This window comes from Heterocephalus glaber, unplaced genomic scaffold (genome assembly GCF_053883595.1).
Source record: "Heterocephalus glaber isolate CG9 unplaced genomic scaffold, H.glaber_assembly_v1.0 deba00001452, whole genome shotgun sequence".
Classification (NCBI taxonomy): Eukaryota; Metazoa; Chordata; class Mammalia; order Rodentia; family Bathyergidae; genus Heterocephalus; species Heterocephalus glaber.
In genome coordinates this window covers 15862875-15886010 of record NW_028258302.1, presented here as the reverse complement: position 1 = coordinate 15886010, position 23136 = coordinate 15862875, and the positions used below count along the sequence as shown (strand labels likewise).

General features: G+C 44.6%; 1 protein-coding gene across 1 annotated transcript; it reads left to right on the top strand.

Moving 5' to 3' along the window:
• Positions 1–6195: 6195 nt before the first annotated feature.
• Positions 6196–21223, top strand: Lin28a (lin-28 RNA binding posttranscriptional regulator A). The gene is made up of 4 exons (XM_004850648.3): positions 6196–6399; positions 6864–7060; positions 17202–17386; positions 18407–21223. Exons 1-4 carry the CDS (start codon positions 6369–6371, stop codon positions 18621–18623), a joined length of 630 nt encoding a protein of 209 aa, XP_004850705.3. The 5' UTR covers positions 6196–6368; the 3' UTR covers positions 18624–21223.
• Positions 21224–23136: the final 1913 nt, after the last annotated feature.

Here is a 23136-nt window from a genome sequence, read left to right as displayed (position 1 = left end):
AGTCCTGCTGGATGTAGGAAGCCCGAGTCCCTGGAGCGGGATAAGGATGACATCGTGGGGCGAAAACAGATTGTTTCTCAGTGTGATTAGGGGAGTCTCCCTCTCCATTTCTGTGTCTCTGTCTCTGTCTTTCACCATATCATTTCAGAATTTCCAAATTGTAAGAAACATTTGTCTAACCAATAATCCAACTCTCTCATTTATTTTATTTTTTTTTTATTTTGGTACTGAGGATCAAACTCAGGACCTTTCGAGGCAGGCAGTGGAACCACTGAGCTAAATCCCTGGCCCAACTCTCTCGTTTTATCTTTATTTTTATTTTTCCATTACTAGGGATTGAACCCAGAGCCATCACATTGAGGTAGATTTCCCAGTTATTACATTTTTTTTTTTAAATTTTGAGACAGGGTCTAACTAAGTTGCCCACATGGGGCTTGAACTTGTGATCCTCCTGGTTCAGACTTCCAGAGTGCTAGGATTATAGGACTATACCACCAAGCCCCATTGCACTTTTTGTTTTGTTTTGAGACAAGGTCTCACTTTGTAGTCCAGGCTGGCCTTGAACTCACTATGTAGTCTAGGCTGGCCTCAAACTTGTGGTGATCCTCCTACCTCAGTCTCCCGAGAGCTGGGATTACAAGGATATGCCACCATACCTAGCTTCACCTTATTTATTTATTTTTTGGTACCAGGGATTGAACTCAGGTCCTTGGGTTTGTGAGGCAGGCAGTGGAGCCACTGAGATAAATCCCTGGCTCCACTTTATTTTTATTTTTATTTATTTATTTATTTATTTATTTTGGTACTGGGGATCGAACTGGGGTCCTTGTGCTTGCGCAGCAGGTGCTGAAACCACTGAGCTAAATCCCCAGCCCTCCACTTTACTTTTAAAGGGTAAAACAGGATGTTTTTTCTTGAGATAACAGAGGAACTTAACAGGCTGGAAGTACATATGCTAAACATTTTATGTAATTATGTGTTTATTGTCTGTCTCTCTCCTCCAGAATGTAAGCTCTACAAAGGCAGGAATTTTAACTTTTTTTGTTTTGTTTTTTAACTGGAGATTGAACACTGGGCCTTTGCACTGAGCTACATCCCCAGCCCTTTTATAATTTTTGATTTCTTGAGGCAGTGTCTTGGTAAATCCTTAAGGCAGGGCTCAAATTTTCAGTACTCCTGCCTCCACCTCTTGGAGTGGTGGGATTACAGGTGTGCCCCACCCCACCATGCCTAATTGAACTGTTTTGTTCATTTATGTATCCCAGTGCTTTAAACACTGACACTGACACATAATAGATTCTCAACACATATTTCTTATGTGAATGAGTAAATGAGTAAATAAATGAATAGAAACACTGCACACATTGTATTCTCTTCCTGATGAATCTCAGATATATTACCACATTTGCAAAGGAAACATAGGTAATAAATCATTTTTCAAATTATTTCTCTGTAGAAATTTTTTAAATGGCAAGAGGTATCATATTCCATGGCACTGGTGGTTTGAGGGACATATTGTGGGGGATAGTTTTCTCAAATGCACACCATCATTCATGTTAGCAGATGGTCAGGGTTTTACATTCAGAATACCACCTTGATTTCTACCTCAGAGTTCTCAGAATACTTCTGAAATGGGAGCTGGGTGGACCTCCAGAAGAGGACCTGCTTTGTCCCTGGTCAGCTCTTGGATTTAGAAAGCCAAGGAGTTCCAGGGAGGGCAATCAGTGGAAATGACAGACTTTAGCCATGGCCTAGGAAGGAGAAACACAACCTAAGGTCCTAAATTTAATTATTTTGAATATATAGTCTCCTTCTACAGCAGTTTTTGCCTCCACATGTCTTTTTCCTCCTTGATAAAATGAGGTTGGCACCAGTCATGATGACAACACACTAGAATTGTGGAAACAATATGAGCTTTGGAGTCAGAGATGTGTGAGTGCAACAGTAGGTAAGCAATATTGATTAAATTTCAGTTTCTTCTATGAAATGAGACTTTAATATATATTTTTCAGGGTTAATGGCAGGCTTGGATGAAATAAGTAAGTGCCATTATTATTGATAAAGAATAACTTTTATATCAGCAGCAGCAGCAGCAGCAGCAGCAGCAGCAGCATCTTGGTTTTTTGAGACAGTCATGCTATGTAGCCCAGGCTGGCCTTGAATTCTCTTCCTGATGAAGAGCAATCCCCCTGTCTCAGCCTCCCAAGTGCTGAAATTACAGGTGCCCTGATTATTGCTATTATCTACCAGAATGTGAATTGCCACAAAGCAGGAATTTTTGTTTGTGTTGCTCATTGATGAAGTCCCAAAACCTTAATGCCTGCCACAGAGGAAATGTTCAATAGGTACATTAATTGTTAAATTAATTGTTACTGTTACTAAGACCTCTTCTAACTCTTACTTCTAGGAATTTATGAACCTACACAAAAGGAACTTAGGAAAGTACCTTAAATGGGAGATGGTCTTTGTATTGATATCAGACACCTTTGTTTTAAGAGCTCCGTTTCAAAACAAAACAAAACAACTTCAAGAGCTCCCCTTCACTGGGCATTGTGGCACATGCCTGTAATCCCAGCACTTGGAAAGCTGAAGTAGGAGAATCGTCATAAGTTCGAGGACAGCTTGGACTCCACAGTGAATTCAAGACCAGCCTGGAGTACATAGTGGGAAAAAAAATTATCTTTCCCTTATTTTACCTAGATATTATCTCTGTCAGGAACTAGTATACAAGGAACTTGCAATATGTAGCTATATTACATTTTATCTTCTTAACTAGACCATAACTTTTTGGAAGGCAGGGTCTGTTTTTTTTTTTTAAATCACCCTACTACTTATTACATACTACTTACTTATTCCTCCACCAAATTTGTTAGGACAATGACTGGATCTTAGGAGGTACCTAGTAAGTTTTCACAGAAATGGGATCCAAAAGAGGAAGGAGTTCTATTTACCATATGTAAAGAAAACATTGAGGATGAAGAATCAGTTATGTAGCAAACCTTTTGTACCCATTTCTAAAGCATCCTTTGCTTTCACATGTGCAACTTAATAAGGTCCTGGTTCCCTCCTGAGTTCTTGGAATATAAATGAATGGGACAGCCTATGAAAATAAGAATTATGACTATTTTAATTTTTTTTTTTAATTTTTAAAATTTTTATTTTTTGGTACTGGGGATTGAACTTGGGTCCTTGTGCTTGCACAGCAGGCAGTGAAACCACTGAGCTAAATCCCCAGCCCTATGACTATTTTAATAATGTTTATTATTTCAATTAAAAATTATTCAGGCTGCTGCCTGCTTCGCAAGTGCAAGGACTGGAGTTCAATCCCCGGCACCAAAAAAAACAAAAACAAAAACAAAAACTATTCAGGGTTTCAATCCCTAGTACTACAAAACAAACATACTCAGGAGACGTTTTGAATATATATATATATATATATGTTCCCAGTGCTAGGGGAAAAATGACCCAGTAGGCTCTAGGTTATAGAAACAATCATGACTACAACCATTATAATATTAGTAATTATTTATATTATTAAGTATTAAATATATGTCAGACACTATTTTGAAAGATTTCCCTATATAACCTAACTTCATTCTCACAGTATGTCCAAGTATTCTCATTATTGCCTGTGTGCAGAGGAGGAAACTGAGGCACTTAAAGGTGAAGGAAGTTCTCTAACACCAGAGAGATATAACACGAGTAATCTGACTCCAACACCTGTGTTCCTATGAAACATGATAATAAATAAGGAAACATTTAAAAAAAAATTTTGAGACAGGGTTTCACTATGCAGTTTAGGCTGGCCTTAAACTCACTATGTAGCCCAGGCTAGCCTCAAATTCATGGTGATCCTCCTGCCTCAGGCTCTCCAGTCCTGGGATCACATACAGGTGTGCACCACCACGCCTGGCATAATAAGGAAAAAATTTGAAGATTATTGGTAGAGATTTTAGTTTCTTTCTTACTCTGGTCTTCTTTTACTAAAAAAATTATCTCTTCTTTTCTCACTATTATGGTCACATGACTAATTCTACACGTTTTTCTCAAGGGAGCTTGAGATATTTGGTCTGCTCTAACAAAAACATGTATTACCAAACATGCCCCCTTTTCAGTGTTCATGAAAGTCTCTTCATTTGTCTCAAATGTGTCAGTCGTACTAGCGGGGTTGAAGAAAATCAAGTTTTCTGGGAAGGACTTGGAGGTGAGAACACAAGAAGAGATCCTCAAAGCTGGAAGTTGGGAGCCAAGACGGCGCGGCTTCGTTCAGCACCAAGGATAGCGCAACAGCCACGCTCAGCACCCTGGACAGCGAAGGACGTCAGGCCTACCCAGGGACCCCAGCAGCTCTTGATCAAGAAGCAAGCGAAGCCAAAGCGGTCAGTTCCTTTTTATTTTCTGCAGCCGACCTCAGTCACCTGCTCCTGAATCCTTGGAATAGAGGTACAGGAAACAAATGTGTTTTAAGGGAAATACTAATGGGGGAGATAAGACTATTAAGCGGGAAGAATTATGTAAATAAAATGGCTTTGGCTGATGTACTCGGAGAACTCTTGAAAGGTCTAAATTATAGTGCTCAATTGGCTGTGGGATACTGCTAATGATATTTCTTAATGATATGTTTCTTTAGCCTGAGTAGCAAAGGGCCACTGTCCTCCTTTTTATTCTTCAAAGTTCTGTCTCCATTGCTTACACTCAAGTTTTAGCCTCGTGAAGAACATTCCATAGGAAAGAGGAAATAATCTCTCCGCAGTCCCTGGCTCTCCTCTCCATCTTTATCCTACCCCTGCTTATCCTCTTTTTCTCTCTTTCCCAAGTACACACGTGCCCACGCGCGTGTACACACACACAGATCTGCAGTGTAAGAACCACGAGAGGTTCTGCACACTTGTGGAGAAGATTGAATTCAGGGCAAAAGGATGCCCCCGAAAGCAGGCTCTGTCCCTTTAAATGGGTTGTAGCAGTGGGGGAGGGGAACTGGCCGGAGCTGGCATTGTCCAGTTTGAACTGAGCACCGGAAGTGAAGGGGCAGGGCCAGGGCCATGCACTGAGCCCCGGGCCATTGTCCATCTCCGACCAGGGCAGTAGCCACCCCCAGCCCACCGTCATTATCTCCTAGAAGGGAGGCTACCTCTTCAAATAAGGAGACCCCCAACTCCAGTTCCTCCACCAACCCCGCTATGAGGAGGGTACCGCACTTTAGGATGGTGACTTTGAGACAAGGAGGGTCTGGGAATCGAAGTGTCGGGAGTACAGGAGGAAGTGTCTCCACCCACAAACCCGCCCGCTCTTCCCAGCACTGGATGGGACAGGGTGGGGGTGGGGGCAGGGTGAGAGGGCAGCTGGCAAGAGGGGACACACTTCCAGCCTCTTTGGGTTCCTCCTGCTCTCCCAGGGGGCTCTACCTGGGCTAAACTTTAGACACAGATTTGGAAAGAAAAAAGTGGTCTTTATACAGATCACTGAGGAGCACTTTATTCTGATGGGGAAGACCCAGTAAAACTCTGAAACTCCGAGAGACAGAGACATTCAGTTGTAATCAGAGGGAGGAAGACTTCCAGAGGCAGCGCCTTGGTCAGGATAGATCAGTCCGGCCGGGTCTCCAGCCTTTGGCTTCCCCTTGCCCGGCTTCCTGGTGTTCAGAACTCCAGGTCTATGTAAGCACACGGGGGTAGGAGGTGAGAGCGGGTCAGCGCCCAGCAGCCGGGTCAGATCAGAGGCCTGAGGGGAAGGGGGGAGGGGCGCTGGAGGGCTGGGGGAGGGGGAGGGCTCATCCATTTCTCCCTTGACAGGTGGTTTGTGTCTCTGATTGGCCAGCGCCACCAGGCTCACACCTCCCTCCCCCAACTCTCAGGAATGTATAATTATCTGCTCGGGGGTGGGGGTTGTGTGTATGTGTGGTCACGTGGTTTAAAAACTAGCGCCCCCGTCCCCCACCTGTATCAGCTTTGGGGATCCCCACTGAGTCCTTAAAGTGCATGACCCAAATTGCGGGGTACCCAAGACTTCTGGAGCAGACGACCCCCATCTCCAGATATGTGTATGTGGAGGGGGTGTCAAACCTCAAGGTCCTGACAAGGGACACCCCGAGGTGTCAGAGACCGGAGCGGTGGGGGAGGGCCGGAGCCGGAGGGAAAGGGAGGAGAAAGGAGAGGGAGGGGAGGGGAGGGGAGGGGGCTGCCCGCGGGGGGTTGGGTCATTGTCTTTTAGAATTTGGGAGCCTTTGAAAAGCCGTGGGCCCTCCCACCGCTATTGTGCGGGGGAAGATGTAGCAGCCTCTTCTCCTAGCCACCCCTTTGCCTCCGGACTTCACTGGGGCTAGCAGCCGCCCGACCAAGGGCCCGGGGCCACGGGCTCAGCGGACGACCATGGGCTCAGTGTCCAACCAGCAATTTGCAGGTTCGAGCAAGGGACTTAGCGGGGGTACCTTAAAGTGCAGGGCGCCGAGGAGCCACGTAGGAGGGAGGTGGGGAAGTGTCCCCCGGGCTGCCCGCAGGACCCCAAGTCCGTGCGGCCTCCCTACTGGGGCCATATCTGGACCAAGGAACCCAGGTGTCCCAGTGGTGCTCGGCGAGCCTTCGGGGGCGGAGGGAGAGAAGAGGAGGGGCCTGTCCGGCCGTCTGTCCCCCGGCAACGTGTTGTGGAAAGAGGAGCAAAACTTTCGGGGCACCACTGGCCTCGATGTAAGCTCGGGGAGCGCGGGAAGCGGCCGGAATAGGTTTCTTCTTGCCAGCTGCTGGGTTGCTGCTCCCTCTTGGGTGTCCACCCATGGGCTGGACACTGAGGTCTCCTGGGCCGGTCGCTGAGGGGGCCCTCCGACTCCGTGGCCCCCCAGCTGAGCGCCCGGCCCTTCCAATCTCCAGGTGGCTGCGCCAAGGCGGCGGAGAAGGCGCCCGAGGAGGCGCCGGCGGACGCAGCCCGGGAGGCTGACGAGCCGCAGCTGCTGCACGGTGCGGGCATCTGTAAGTGGTTCAACGTGCGCATGGGGTTCGGCTTCCTGTCCATGACCGCCCGCGCCGGGGTCGCGCTCGACCCCCCGGTGGACGTCTTTGTGCACCAGGTGAGACTGATTCTGCTAACTTTGCTGAGGAAAAGGGGGCCTAGGAGCACATATGCACGGTGGATGAGCGGGTTCGGGTGTTGGATTGAAGATCAATGCGTCCCCATCTTTGTCGGGGCACCCCAGTTATGAGTCCCTGTTTACTACGGGGCGAGTGAGAGGCAGCACTGATTATCAGCACCCCCTCCCCCTTCCGGGAACCCCTCCAGCTTACCACGTGTCTTTTACCTCTTTCCCCTGGGAAGGGGGCAGGGGGCAGGGAGGTGACCCCGTGTGGCAGAAACTAAGGTTGTATTGTGCTTGCCGGTGGGGGGAGGGCGAGCAGGCCGGCCAGGGAAGCACATGCCGGGCCTGAGCAGGGCGCCGAGCGCTCAGCGCCTTTAACATCCGAATGAAGCTCAGAGGATGAGAGAGTGCCGGGAACTGGCCCCGGGACCCAAGGACAGAAAACTGAGAAGTCAGCCACGTACCCAATTTAATGCAGATCTCATCCAGGTGGTGACTCAAAACTCAGTGCCTGGGGACCAAGTTGGTTTGGCAGATCCCCAAAAGATCCAGTGGGAGTCTTGAAAGCACCACCAGAGCATTCCTTACAGTTCAGGACTGCGGCCTTTGCTGTCCAACTCCAGCCGGGAAGGAAAACCTTTGAAGGAGGCCAGGCCTCAACATTCCTGGGCCAGGCTAGGACACAGTTAGGTCAGTGCAACCCCAAGTTCTCAGTTACAGCAGGGCAGCACAGTGGGGGTTGAAATTCAGTGTCGCAGGGCAGGGGTTGGAGGGCAGCTGGTCTCGGGACCTATTCTCCTCAGCTTGGCATTTATGGCCCCAGACAGCCATTGATTGCTGTCCTAACATTCCTAGCCTCAACTGAGGAGCCAGAGACTTAGAATCTCCCTCCTCCCAGGCTTCCCCTTCCTCAGTATCCTAAAGCCATTCATTCCAGTGGCCCTGAAACACCACCTATCACGTAGTAAAGTTGCTGTGTGTGTCCCTTCCACATTTGGTGGCTTAGGGCTGGACCTGGAAAGAAGAAATATGTAATCCTAGGCTCTGTAGGTTGACACCCCAGCCGGGCAGGGAGGGGTTACTTCTGGGAGGTTGGCTTTGGGAGCCATGGGGGAGGGGAAAGGAGGATGTGGGGATTAAGGGTTGGAGCCTGAGGGATGGCATTCTGGAGGGGGAGGGGTGGGGAAGGGAGATGCTGGGTGGATTGGTTGGAGGCTACAAGGAAGTCTGTGCACAGCAGAGGAGATTCTGGAGAAACTTGAGATAGAGGATGCAGGGAGATAGGGACCCAGAAGTCACTACTACCGACACAGGGTAACTGGTGCTAGAACATCTGCCAAAAGGGGGATGCTTAGCTACCCTCATGCAGCCCTCTCATCTATGCCCCCCCCAGCTAGTTTCGGCTGGTGGCTTTGCCCTCTACTCCCTATCTCATTTACATATGTGAATGATAACCCACAGGAAGTAATTGTGGGAGAAAGAAGGGAATTGGCCTCTTTAGATCTATTAAATCACTTTATTACAGGAACCAGCTTTGAATGGCCCTCCTCAGCAGGGTGGCAAGTCTCCCCTACTCTCCCATTTATCTAATCACAAAGAGATTAAAATCTTTCCCGGTCTGGAGACAACTGGACAGCTACCTCAATTTTGGGAGGCTGGAATAAAAGTCAGATCCAACATTTTCTTGTCTCTCCCCCAAAGCTTGCTAAGTAGAGAGGGGCTGAGGGGAATGTTATCACCTGATCTTCTGGGCTTCCTTGGATATAAATCCCAAGGAAGGTTTTTTTTAGCAAGTGGTGATCTGTGCCTCAGCCAATTTACCCTTAGGTTTCAGAGCAACTGGAAAGCTATTACATGGCATGGAAGAGACCAGAGACTTTCAGGATGGACCAGGTGGAGACTTTCTGGACTATCTGGTTTTAGGATTTCCAGAGACCCACAATTGAATAACTTACCAGGAAGGAGCTGACCTGGAATCAAGAACTTGTCACCCTAATCCTCACTAACCAGCGCTAGTCAGAGAGGATGGTACTGGTCTGTATGATAGCATGGGGCTGAAGCTGGGACTGAACCACACCCCACTTCAGCAGTGAGTTAGGTTAGTGATTTAAAATCTCTCTGAAATCTAATGACAGAGGAATTTCCTAAGTGCAGGATAATCCCTAAGAACTGTTTACTGGGAGAGAAAGTGTTTCTAAAGTAGAAGTGTTAAAAAATCTTTAACAAAATGTCTCATTCTTTAGTTACCAGTGGTGGTTACCCTGGGAATAGGGTGGTAAGAAGGGTAATTGTTCTAAGATAACATTTGCCAGGGAGAAGGCATGAGGGAGCCCCTTTCCAAGGAAAGAAGACGGGGAAAAGTAACTTTAAAATATTGGCTTTTGTCTTCCAAAGTTGGGCTTGTAAGGTTCCCAGCGCCCTCTTCCAATTTTATTACACTCCTCCCAGGAGTGGATAGTGTGAGAAAAAGCACAACCCACTCCAAAGAAAATGTCCAAAAAGCAAAATGATTTCTGTAACACTTCTCTTATTCAGTGACAGATCTTTAGACCTACAAATCTCTGTCTCTGGAGTTAGGGGGATTTTAAAATTATGGCAGATTGCCAGCCCCTAAATCAGGTGTCTATGCCTTGGCACTACTGACATATTTTGAACAGGTTAATTGCTTGTTCTGAGGGGATTATAGAATGTACAGCAGTGTTCCTGGCCCCTACCCCCTAGGAGCCAGTTGTATCCTTCAGTTGTGACAACCACAGTGTCTCCAGATAATTGCCAAATGTTCCCTGGGAGGTAGTCACCCCTAGTAGAGAAACTTACTCCGAAAAAGCTGGAACCAGAAAGAGCTAAAACCCTGTTCTGTTTTGTGAGTTTCACCATGAATGCTAAAAATCCCATTTTAAGCCAGGCTGAGAAAGGAGGATCTCTGAAAGTTTGAGGCCAGCCTGGGCTACAATGTGAGTTAAAGGCTAGGCTGAACTACACAGTGAGACCCTGTCTCAAAAGATCAAAAATAAATAAAATGAGATTTTATTGTATTTATTTAACAACTTTGGCTTCACTTGTGTTTACTGTGGTTCAAAACCCAAGCTGCTGGGCTGGGGATTTAGCTCAGTGGATCCGGTGCCTGCCTTGAAAGCACAAGGTCCCGAGTTTGATCCCCAGTACCAAAAAAAAACCCCCAAACTGCTAAGATTTGTAGAAATTTGGAAATAAGAAAAATTTCCGGTTTTTCCATCATAGTACAGCTCCTTAGAACCCAAATGAGTAAAGTTGCTTTCTGGATAAAATGCTCTTTTAGAATCCTTGAAAACCAAAAGAAAAGCCCATAGTTGACTAAGGAAACAGTTGGTGGTTAGGAGAAAATCTTTTCAATATTGAGACAGAAATTGAAGCTGAAATTGCTCTGAAGCCATGTGGCCTGTTGCTTTTATGGAAAGAGATGAGCCAGGGACAGCAAGAGCAACCTCCTGACTCCTGAGGTCTAGGTTAGGGCTGCTGGCTGAGGGGGACCAGATAGGATCTTTCCCACCTGGTTTACTACACTGCACCACTGATGGTTCTTTTTTTTTTTTTGGTACCGGGTATGGAACTTGGGACCTTGCCCTTGTGAGGCAGGCGGCAGAACCACTGAGCTAAATCCCCGGCCCCGCTGATGATTCTCTTGATGCCCAGTTACTAGTGTGCTGCTTGTTTTATACTCTCCTAACCAATTTGTATGCTCTTTGGAGAGGGGAACTTAGATATGTGGGTAGTTTTCTACTGTACCCTTGTGCTAAAATGAAAAGTAGGGCCAGGGATTTCACTCAGTGGTTCCGCCGCCTGCTTAGAAAGCGCAAGGTCCCGAGTTCGATCCCCAGTACCAAAAAAGAAAAAGTAGAGGAATTTTTTGGGGGGCGGGGGAAGGATAGTACTGGCAGTGGAACCTAGGGCTAGGCAAGCACTCTACCATGGAACTATACCCTGACCTTGGACTATGAGGAATTATCAATGAGTTTTACCAAGGCAATTCAAACATTCCTAAACAAACAGTTACATTCCCCCTTCTGGAATTCCATAATTTTTGGAGAATCTGCCCTAGGTAAAGCTTATACCTCACTTCTTTGTGCAGGAATAAAAAACAATTCTGAGTAGTCCCAGTCTGGGAGGTGGAAGGAGCTAGGGGAGGAGAGTAGTACATAATTTTTAACACAGTCTCGGGTGGAGTTACTTATTTCAGACAGGAAACCAAAGTTCAAGGAGGGCTGTAGAGAGCCAGGTACTGGGTTTCTGGCATAAAACTCCAGGAATCTTTTCAGTCCCACCCTGCACCCCTTTAGTGTGGAGGTGGTTGGGGGTAGGGCAGGAAGTAAACACCTATCTCCTTCTCCCAGAGGGTAAAGGAGACAAGATGACCCTACTGAGGATCTGTGGAGATAAGGCTCTTAAATGTGTTCACAGTTCAGAACCTCAGTCCTGCCTGGTCTAGCTACCTCTGGCTTGTCTTGTGCACACAGGCAGATGCACAGCACCATCTGGTGGAGAACTGCAGGTAGGAGCCAACGGCTGCTGTTCAAGAGAGGTGATGGGGGTTGGCTTCCAGTAGTGTTTGGTTCTGGACCTCTTTATTCCGTCCTCCTTGGCACACACACCATCAAATAAACTGCTTCTGGGTGAATTGGGTTTCTAGCCCCCTACAAAACCCTACTACCAGAGGTGATTCTGGCAAACTCTAGGAATGATGTTTGGATAGGGCTCTGACACCACAGGGTTGAGTCATTCAAATAACTCTCATGTGCTTCTTTTTACGTCTACAGAGTTTAAAATTGTATGTGACTTGCATTATGAGGTTGTGCTGACTTAATTGAGTCAGGCCAACTGCAATTAGCCCAGCTCTTTTCCTATCACTATAACACTGGTCAAGGTGCCCTTCACCTCTTTGGTAGGCTGAACATGGGGGTCATAGTAATACCACATAGGTTTGATACGAGTGTTAAATGAGTTATACCATGCAGAGTGTTTAGAACATTGTTTAGTCTGCAGTAAGCATCAATAACAGTTATTTTGGGTGGTAAAAAACTTAGTTTATTCAACAAATATTTGTATGCTGCTAGAAACCTAGAATTGAGGATAGAGACTTACACTGGATAATCTTGAACTGAAATCTGTGTTGCATAGAGCTAAGAACTCCAATTTTGGTTCTCATGAGGTAGATGAGTATCATGAAATTCTGGGTTTTGCCACTTACATAGAAAGGAACAGTGACTAAAATAAGTGGGAAGAGATATGATTGCTTTTAAGTATGATCCTGTTCTTGGACATATAATTGAAAGAACCAGAACCTTTACTTTTCCTAAGTCTCCCATTCCTAAGGTCCAACCTCTCCAAATTGAGGTAGAAGCAAATGTTGGGAAGGGGTATTGGGGTGAAGGGGGAAGGAAGTCAGATAGCAGCAGAGGGCCTACATACTGGAGACTACAGCCCTGACATGAGTAAAATAAATGCTGCAACTGTTTTCTAAGTGCTGTCTTCCTGGGGATAGCCAGGCCTCCTACCTTCCTAACTTGAACTAAGTGGGAAAGAAAGATGGAATTTCTGCCACCTCTCCCCTACCACTTTAAAACCATTTATCTGAATAAATAAGGCTCTTCTGTGTAGGACTTCATGGAAGTCACTCGAGGGGAGGGGGACCTCTTTGGTTACACCCAAGAGGTGCAGGTTAAGCAGACCACAGAGAAGGGGTGTTGGCTGGGCAAACCCAGCACGACTGACCAGAAGATAAGCATTTCTGTATCCATTTCTCCCTCTGTGACCATAACCCCAACATACAGAGGAGGGCACTGATCCTGTTGAATGTGGGGGAGGGTTAGAGCCATGCAAGGGGGAATCTGTGCCTTGGAACTCCAGGAATCTGACCACCAGAACTAACCAGTGTCAATTCTTTGTTCCCTGGGGCTGGGCTCTATTGGGGGAGCTCAAGCCAGGCCCCTCCCCCCCAAGCCCTTTTCTTTTTGGAGGGGATCTGGAGGGGGCTGGGACCTGCTTTGTGTGTGGTTGAGGGTAGAGTGGGGGTGGTACAAGAATTTCAGGCTTCTTTCAGTTGCAGGCCCAGAGAGGCTGGCTATGGGGCTGCACACTGATTACCTATCTGATAAGGGAGGAATTTAAACTATGTGTCTTGGAAGGGAGCAGGGATGGGGGGCAGGGAGCCACCCCAAGAGATCACCAGTTTAAATCTTAGCCCACCAGTTACATGGAGGTACCTGAAGGGTTGTTTTTGTTTTGTTTTGTTTTGTTTTCCTATATTCTTTAAAGGTCCTAAATAAACCTCAAGTCCTTAAGTGATACAGGGACCTGAAAGGACTGGTTAGTTTCATACTGCATGTCCCTGTTTACATTGGCCCTTGTTCTCACAAGCCTATACATTGTCAATGGAGGAGGGTGTTACTCTTTGGGAACTGGAGGGGGGGGGCTATATTTTCCTGAGTTTCTACAGCTGCTGGGTAATAAAGCCAGAGTTAATTTTGAGTCTCTTGACACTTTGTTCTGTTAGCTTGTTCCCATCCAGCCTGAAGATGAGGATTTGTGTATGGCAGGTGAGATATTAGTGACTTTTCACACATAAAACCTCACAGCCCCACAATAAAATTAGTATATACTGCATTTTATAAATGAGTAAGGAAGGGAGGGAACAAGCCTTGGGACTCAACCCTTGTTCTTATCACTTATTTGCTGGATTTGAGGGTCTCCCAGGCCACATGAAGCTGGAATTGCCTGGTGAGAAGACTTCTTGGTCTTGTTCCTCCATTTCTCCCTCTCACCGAATTCACTCATCTTTTTTCCAGTTCAGTAAGAGAGAAATCCCATATCACTTGAAATTTGGGATGGTTACTGTACAACAGGGAGGGGGAAAGGCTCTTTTCCCATGGCAGTGATTTTATCTTTTGGCTTTTTTTTTTTTTTTTTTTTTTTGGTTTGTGGGGGGTGGTTTGTGGTTGTTTGAGACTGGGTCTCACTATGTAGTTTAGCCTGTGCTTGAACGTGGTATGTAACCCAGGCTGGCCTTGCACTCTCAGGAATCCTCTTGCCTCAGCTTCCTAGGTCCTGGGATTACAGATGTGTGCCACCAAACCTGGTGGTTTATTTCCTGATTTAATGCTCTGCCCCTTTGCCCACATCAAGTTGGAGCAGGGTGGGGTGGGGGAATCATCACATCCTTAGATATGTCTGTGGGCATAAAAACAAATATAGGAGTTAGAGATTGTAGCTCAGGGGGAGAGCACATGCTTAGCTTGTGTTAAGCCCCTGGGTTCAATCCCCCAAAACACTTCCACCCGCCGCCTCCAAAAAAAAGAGAAAAGATCCCATACCTTTGGAGTATGATGGAACAATATATATTTACTGTATACTTTTGGTATTTCTGTGCCCATGTAATTTTCATTAGATCTTATTTGGTTTTCCAATCTTTGAAGGCTCTGGGGCTCAGAGAGGAATCTGACAAAGGTCATGCAGCCAGTAAATGGAGAACTGACATTTTAGAACAAAAAAATTAAAATGATTGAACCAGTTGTGCTGGCACATGCCTATAATCCCAGCACTCTGGCAGACTGAGGCAAGAAGATCACAAGTTCCAGCTCAGTGTGAATGCTTTGGGTTCAATCTCTGGTACAGAGGAGAGATGGAGGAATTTGTTTTTCTCATCTACCTAATAAGCATATTACATTTACGTCCTAGTTTGAAAAATTCTACCACATAAAATACTAGTGCTACTTACTTGTGTTCCCTCTAGTCAGGTCTGGGGATAGGTACAGAGGGATCACTATCACTCTCTGAACTCATTTTTCCTTGACTATTCCTTGTTGACATATTTGATACACATGTCTTTGATGTCCTACTCTAATAGTAGAAGCTGTAATGAAGGTATTCTGGGGAGGGACTAGAAGGGACTGTCCCTTCATTTATGTGCTATTGATAAGAGTAAGTAGAATGGTAGTAACAGCTTTAAATCAAGAACACTGGGTTCTTCTGGTCTTGGTTTTGCTATTCAACTAACTATATGAATATTTCCCTCTTAAAAAAGGCGGGCTACCACATTTGGCAACTACCCCCCCCCCCAGTTTTGGTACAAATATGTGGTATTTTAATGGGATTCTTCTGTACAAATGGTTCTAAATTTTTACTTTTATTTTCATTTATCTATATTATCTACTTCTGAGGCTGAGTATGTAGCTTAGTGACTGGCAGAGTGCTTACCTAATATGCATGGTTCAACCCCTAGTACCTCCACCACCAAAAATCAACCTCTGTTGGCCAGGTGTGGGCTACAGCTATAGTCCCAGCATGCTGAGGCAGGAGGATCACTTGAGACAGTGAGTTCAACCAACCCTGCTAGACCCCTATCTCAAAAAAAACAAAATAAACCAAAAATCTACCTTTGTCCAAAAAATGTGCTGGGCATTATTTGAGGTACCAAAATGTGGCAATGAATGAGACTATACATTTTTTTAATGCCTGTATGCTCTCATTATTGTGGATGTACCATATATTAACCATTTCTCAACTAACAAACTAGTAAATTAATTTCCATTTTATCAACAGTAGATAAATGTGTACATACATTACCCACTTATGTAATTCTTTTTGCTTAACGTAGCTTTCTGCAGATTTGTCAGCCTGATAATCTGTCCTTTTACAGTTTTCTTCTTAAATTTATGTATTTTGAAATGTTTTGCATGTGTATATTTACAAATGGATAATTTTCTCATCATAAGTTATTGACTTATTTTCCCCACCTAATGATTCTCCATATATTCTTGGTTCTCTCTGACTTTCCATTTTAATCCTTCATCTGCCTGCTTGGGTCATGCTGTCTTTAACTTTCTATAACATTTTGAGATAGTTTCAAACATAGAAAAAGGTACAAGAATAGTACAAGATATTCCCCGGCAGCATTTACCCAGATTCACCAATTATTAACATTTTGCTCCATGCTTTATCATTTTTCAACTCTGCAGTTTAATTTTTTTCTTGTTAACAATAAGTTGCAGTGTTCATCACTTTTACCTCTAAATATTTCAGTATGTATTTCCCAAGAATAGGGTACACAGTATCAGTGCTATGATCATAGTCAAGAAATTTGACATTGATATATTTATATTACATACACAAATTTTGTCAGTTTTCCTATTTTTTTCCTGTTCCAAGATCCAACTCAAAGTCTTGTGTTGAATTTAACCATACAGTATTTTCCTATTTGGTCCTGTCCTTCATGATCTTGACTTTTGTGAAGTATATAGGTCTGTTTTGTAAGATGTCCTTCAGGTTAGATCTGTCTAATGATCTCTCAAGGTTAGAGTCACGATGTGCATTTTAAAGTCATGTGTCCTTAGTACATCAATCATCTCAGGAGATATGTGTGTCCTACTTCTGTGTGTCCCTTTATAGATATGATAATGCTACATTTTGAACTTGGCTAGGGTGCTCTGTCAGTTTACTAACAATTTGCAGTAAGTTTTAGCTGCCATTATGATTATTTCTTAAATTGTTCACATCTTTTTCTTTTTACTAAAGTTTCCAATAATACTTTGATATGAGTACTACTTAATTTTTTTTCTTTTTTCTAATATTCTAACTCTGGTTTCTCTTCAGTTCGTATAAATCTTTCACCTTTTACCAGTATTCTAGATAGTTGGTCTTTAGATGAGTATAAAAACTAAGGTGTTATGTGAACACATAGTGTTTGAGGGCTATACAGTGTTGAGCTTTTTATTTTATAATTTTATATTTGTTGATTTCTTTGTTCTTTTTACTATAATTTTAAACCTGAATAGCTACAAAAAAATGTTTTGGCATCTGTTTATGTCATCATAAACTTGTTAATGTTGTGTAAATTTTATTTTTTTCTTTTCGGGTACTGGGGATGGAACTCAGGACCTTGCGCTTGTGAGGCCGGCAGGTGCAGAACCACTGAGCTAAATCCCCGGCCCTGTTGTATAAATTTTTGTTGATTAGTGACCTTGGAATTCATAGTTTACTTGCTGATAAAGTGGGAGTACTGTCACCCATGCTTTTCTACCTTGTAGTAATAGGTTTGTGCATTTTTGCTTTTTGGTATAATGATGGGAACAATGGTAACATCTACTATATTTCCCTTCACCAGAGTAAGCTGCACATGGAGGGTTTTCGGAGCCTGAAGGAGGGTGAGGCAGTGGAGTTCACCTTTAAAAAGTCTGCGAAGGGCCTGGAATCCATCCGTGTCACCGGTCCCGGTGGGGTGTTCTGTATTGGGAGTGAGAGGCGACCCAAGGGGAAGAACATGCAGAAGCGTAGATCCAAAGGAGACAGGTATGGCTTAGACCATAGCTTCTGTAGGTTGCTGGGCAGGGAAACGTTCTGAGGATGGGGAAAGTTCTCCTAATCTGCACTTGGGCTAGGTTACTAGAGATAAGATGAAGTCTATGGTCCTTGGCAACATCTGCATGGTTGAGGTGCAGCTCTCACTCTGCTTTGTGAAGCTGAGGCCACTATATTGATCAGTGAAGAGCGAGACACTGATTACCCATGATGATGTGAGAAGAGACCGTATATGAGTGATGGGACAGGATGGTACCTGTGTGTCTGCTGTTTCCTTACCAGGTCTCAGTTGACTGATGTCTGTAATTTTTTTTTTTTGGTACTGGGGATCAAACTCAGGACCTTGCACTATCGAGGCAGGTGCGGTGCCACTGAGCTACATCCTCAGCCCTGATGTCTGCAATCTTTTTTTTGGTACCGGGGATCGAACTTGGGTCCTTGTGCTTGTGAAGCAGGTGGCAGAACCACTAAGCTAAATTCCTGGCCCCTTGCAATCTTGATAGTGGATTTAAAACCTCTCAGCTCTGAGCAGATGTATAATTTAGCTTTCAAAATATTTTCTTTATAAAGGCTATGGTAGACTTACCTGGCCTGTGTTGTAGTTGATAGTCCTGGTCAGTGACTCTCTTCTTGGTACCCTGGTTTTTTTGTTGTTGTTGGGTGTTTTGTTTGTTTGTTTTTGTTTCTTTGGTACTGGGGATTGAACTCAGGACCTTGTGCTTGCAAGGCAGGTGGCAGAACCACTGAGCTAATAAATCCCTGGCCCTGGTACCCCCTGATATTTTTAAGTTGACATGAATCTTGAAGAGATCATCTAGGTAGATTTGGAAAGGACTTATAGATCATCTAGTCCACATTCTTCCATTTATAAGTGGGGAAATTGGTCTCTAGGGAGGGAGGTGAGTTTAGTGACGACGAGCCTGGACCTAAGCTCAGGTGTCCTCCCTTGAGGGAGTCTTCTGACTTTTTTTTCCCACACTTCTCACTTTTTACAATTTTGCTTTGTATCAGGTGCTACAACTGTGGTGGTCTAGACCATCATGCCAAGGAATGCAAGCTGCCACCCCAGCCTAAGAAGTGCCACTTCTGCCAAAGCATTAACCATATGGTAGCCTCGTGTCCACTGAAGGCCCAGCAGGCTCCCAGCTCCCAGGGGAAGCCAGTCTACTTCCGAGAGGAAGAGGAAGAGATCAACAGCCCTGCCCTACTTCCGGAGGCCCAAAATTGAGCACAGTGGGTGGGGGATATTCTTTGTTATCAGGAAGTTTCAAGGAGCAGGCATCAATCGGCAGTGGAGAAAGTGGGGATAGGGTGGGTTGGGGTAGCTGGCACTGCCATGTTTCTCAGGCCGGGGTTCCCAGCATCACCCCATCTTCCCTCAGTGGGGGGAGGGGGTGAGGCAAAGGAACTCCAACCATGCTCTATCCAAGTAAAAGTGAGGGCTTTGGGAGAGCCACCCTAGAACCTGGATGCTTTATCTGAGGCTTTATACCCCCACAAGGATAGGGAAGTTGCTTTCCTTTTAAAGAAGGATATGTAATAATATTTCCCTTACCAGGGAAATCAATTAGGTATGAGATCAGATTAATGGACCCAACCTACGAGCTACTACATTCTGTGGGAGGGAATCTCGGGAGCAATGTGGGGTTTTTAGCATCTTTTTTTCCTCATAACCCAATCTTGGGACGTGGTGCTGGGAACTGTTCCAAGCAATGTGTTATGATGACGGGCAAAAAGGGTGGTTGGGAGAACAGTTGCAGATCTGCTGCTCCTCACTCACTCCCACCCCTTTCTAGGCCAATGTGATTTTATTTATTTGCTCCTTTAGATGACTGCACCTTGGGTCCCACTTTCTCCAGGATGCCAACTGCACTGTGTGCGAATGACGTATCTTGTGCATTTTAACTTTTTTTTCTTAATATAAATATTCTGGCTTTGTATTTTTGTATATTTTAATCTAAGGCCCTCATTCCTGCACTGTGTTCTCAGGTACATGAGCAATCTCAGGGATAAGTCGGCAGCAGCTCCGGGTCTGCACAGCAGGAATACTTTTTGTTTCTATCACTATAGAGAGCAAACATTTGGAGTGCATAGCCTATCGAAGTGAACTACCTCATTTTTGCCAATGAGAGCTGAGTCTTCTGCCATAGTACCCTCTTGAAACCCTCTCCATTTTTCATAGGAGGATAGGTTTTAAAGGGTCTGCCCCACAACTTGATCTTCTACTGGAAGACTGAAAATTAGTCCAAACAGGAAAAGGTGGTGCAGAAAAGTTAGGTGAGGCTGGGCCAGGTAAAAGGCCCAGAGAGGAAGCTGAGGTTAGGTGATGTGATGGTTGTCTAATCATAGGGCAAGGGGCTGGCTTTACATATCTGATCCATTCTTCGCTAGATAAGCCTAGCTCTACAATGCACAACAGGGTGTATGTGTGTGTGTGTGTTTATATATTAAAAGAAAGTGAGTTGGTAAGGCTGTTTTAATACCAATACCCTTGTGCCCATTATGTGCTGTGCAGGAATGGCTACACGAAGCAAGGACTAAAATTCGGAACCATTCAACATTCTTGGCTTCCAGTGAGACCCATAAAAGAGGGCCTCAGTGGTGCTGGGAGCCAGTGTCCTGCCCTGCTGCAGTAGTGACTAATAGAAGAGAAAAGGGGGGTTTCGTTTACATGCTGTGAGATCACTGCAAACCTACCTCACTGTGTTGAGACGGGACAAATGCAATAGAACGCATTGGGTAGTGTGTGTCTGATCCTGGTTTCTTGTCTCCCTCAAATGCTGCCCTCCTCTTAATTATTATATTTGTCTGGGCTTTGTAGGACTTTACTGAGTCTCTGAGTTGGTGATTGCTAGGTGGCCTAGTTTGTGTAAATATAATGTGTTGGTCTTTTCTCCATGTTCTTTTGGGGTTTTATTGTTTACAAAATTTTTTTTGTATTGAGAGAAAAATAGCCAAAGGATCTTTGACAGAAGGTTCTGCACCAGGCAAAAGGATCTGAAAAATAAGTTTGGGGAGGCTCTTTTTGAAGTGGGGATCATGAACCATCTTTTCTTTTGTAGTCCCCTTTTCCTTGTTTCCTATTTGGGACCAAATCTGTCCTAAAAACTTGACTCCTACGTTTTTCTCTCCCCTAAAGAAAACCTACATACCCACACACATACATATTTAATTCTTGGAGTATCTCTGCAACTCTTAAGAGACTTATGCAGAAATCTTGAAGGAGCAAGGAGCCTCTACCCCTTGTTCCCAACCTCATGAGTCAAGACAGTTATTTGATACAATTCATGCCAAGCACCTGCTGTCTGGATGGATCAAACCTACTGAGTTTGTAATCCTCGAGAAAAGGAAGTGGGGGTCTTGGGGGCCTTCTATGTGAAAGTGGGGTCAGGAGACCAGGAAAGGGAGTATGAATGTATATTCAAGTCACTCAGGAACTTTTATGCAGGTGCAAGAAACTTATGTCAAAGTGGCCTCAAGATTGTTTAATAGGAGACAGACGAATGTAACTCCATGTTTACTGCTAGAAACCAAAGCTTTGTGTGAAATCTTGAATTTATGGAGAGGGATGAAGGGGGGAGGGGGGGAAAGTATGTACCTGTCCTTTCCCTGAATCCTTCACTCCATTCCTGAACTTCCCAGGACCAAGCCCCCTTGGGCTTTGGTGACCCCATCACCGGGGTGTCTATTTGATGGTTGATTTTGCTGTACCCCTGTACACTTACTTCCTTTGCTATTTTCTAATCATTTTCTAACACGAGTGCTGACTCTTCCTTCCCTTCTCCTTTCCCCAGGAAAATACAATGAATAAAAAGTCTTATTGGTACTAAAATGGTTCATATTGTCAGATTATTTCAGGTGTTTTTTCCTCCCGTAACTCCCACCTTCTTTGGTACTCAGAAGTCATGGAAGAACCATTAAGTTTTTCCCGTTCACCACTTTGTTAGGAGTGAATCTTTTAAAAAGTTCAGTCCTCAGAGCACCTCATTACAGTGGATTTTTGTTTCTAGTTAAGGCCTCTTGTCCTCTCCTTGGAAGCTGCCACATTCAAGAGGGGATTAGAGTCTTGGCATGCATAAGAATGGGGTTGCCTATACCACTGGCTGGGATGAAAGGATGGGGCCATGGCTTGGGGCATGAGACCCTAATAGTACTTTGTCTCTTACTCCTCAAAGCCCTTTACAAATCTTAATTAATTAACCCCTTGCAGCCCCTAAGAAGGAAAGTAGGATTCGGAAATGGAGAAGTTGAGGCCAGAAGTGATTCACTAACTAAACCAACATTTTTACATAATTATAAACCAATTATAAATTATATAATTATAATTATAAACCAAGGGGCCAAAGTTTCCTAGCATTCTAATGAATATTGAATTCTTTTTTTTTTTGGTACCAGGGATCGAACTCGGGTCCTTGCGCTTGTGCAGCAGGCGGCAAAACCACTGAACTAAATCTCTGGCCCAAATATTGAATTCTTAAACATGTCTCCCTTCAAGGAAAAATAACTCATTTGAGGCAAACCAAGAAAGTGCAAGGGAACACAGGATTAAATCTTCTGGCAACCCTACCAGAGAAAGGGTTAGAAATTTCATGCATCCTGTCCAGGAGGTTTGTGGCCCCTTAACTAAGTGTACCAAAAGTCAAAGCTGACAGTGGAAGCTCACAGCTCAGCAAGGTATTACTGGGCTTAAATTAAAGGACTTCTTGCAAAACCGAAATAACTGCTAGGCTGAAACTGAATCCCCATTTCACCAGGGAGAGGATGGGTGAGTTACTTATTTCCAGGGCTCTCTTTAATCATGCTGCCTCTGTTGGTATCCCCACTCCCCATGGGAGGAGTTGAAACACACGCCTCTTGCACACTAGGCAAGCAGTCTACTACTGAGCTACACATACTCTTAAAAATAACCTTTTTCATCAGAAAGAGGAAAACATCGTTAGGGAGTACCTTTGCAACATCTATTCCTTATCCTGTTTGAAACTGCAAGGCAAAGTGAGGTAAAACAAGGTTTGTTGAAATTATTCTGATGGAAGTTGTTTTATCCTCTGAAAGGAACACTGGTTGTATCACACTATAAATTTATTTTTTTCAATTTTGAGAGAAGGAACTACCAATTTCTTACATGAATCAGTGCCTAAAAGTCCAGCCAGGTTTGGTACAAAGCTACTACCCTTGATTTTTCTATCTTGGTCAATTACGGCCTGGTGTTTTCTTTTTGTTCGTGTTTTTTCTTGGTGGTAGTACTCAGTACGGAGCTATATCCCAGCCCTTTGTTTTGAGAGAAGGTTTTGCTAAATTGCCCACACTGAGCTGGAACTCAATCCTGCTTCAGCCTCACAAATAGCTAGGATTACAGACTTGCTCCACCGCACCCTGCTAGCCTTTAGGTTATTTTAGGAGCCTTTATTTAGCGGTACTGTGATTGAACCTAGAAGTCATTCTTAGATCACAGCCGTTTATGCACCTAGCCCTCCTTGTTCAGTTGCTTTAGGTGGGTCCTAGGAATCTGGAAATTATAAAATCCGGGTTGATACTCAGAGCGTTACGATTGACCAGGGCTAGGAACGTCTTCCCAAGCGATTAAATCCACCAAATAAAACGTAATATTGTAAAAATATAAATTTTAAGGCTAAATAGTAGCAGGGCTCCTAAAGTAATCCAGTTTTTCGGGGCCTTCCAACGTAAAGCCTGACTGGCTGAACACCTTACCCCACTTCTCTGCTGAGTATCGTCAGCGGTCC

Coding starts and splice junctions, on each gene's coding strand:
- Lin28a (XM_004850648.3), top strand. CDS start 6,369: ATGGGCTCAGTGTCCAACCAGCAATTTGCAG. Junction 7,061..17,201: donor TGGACGTCTTTGTGCACCAG/GTGAGACTGATT, acceptor TCCCTTCACCAG/AGTAAGCTGCACATGGAGGG. Junction 17,387..18,406: donor CGTAGATCCAAAGGAGACAG/GTATGGCTTAGA, acceptor GCTTTGTATCAG/GTGCTACAACTGTGGTGGTC.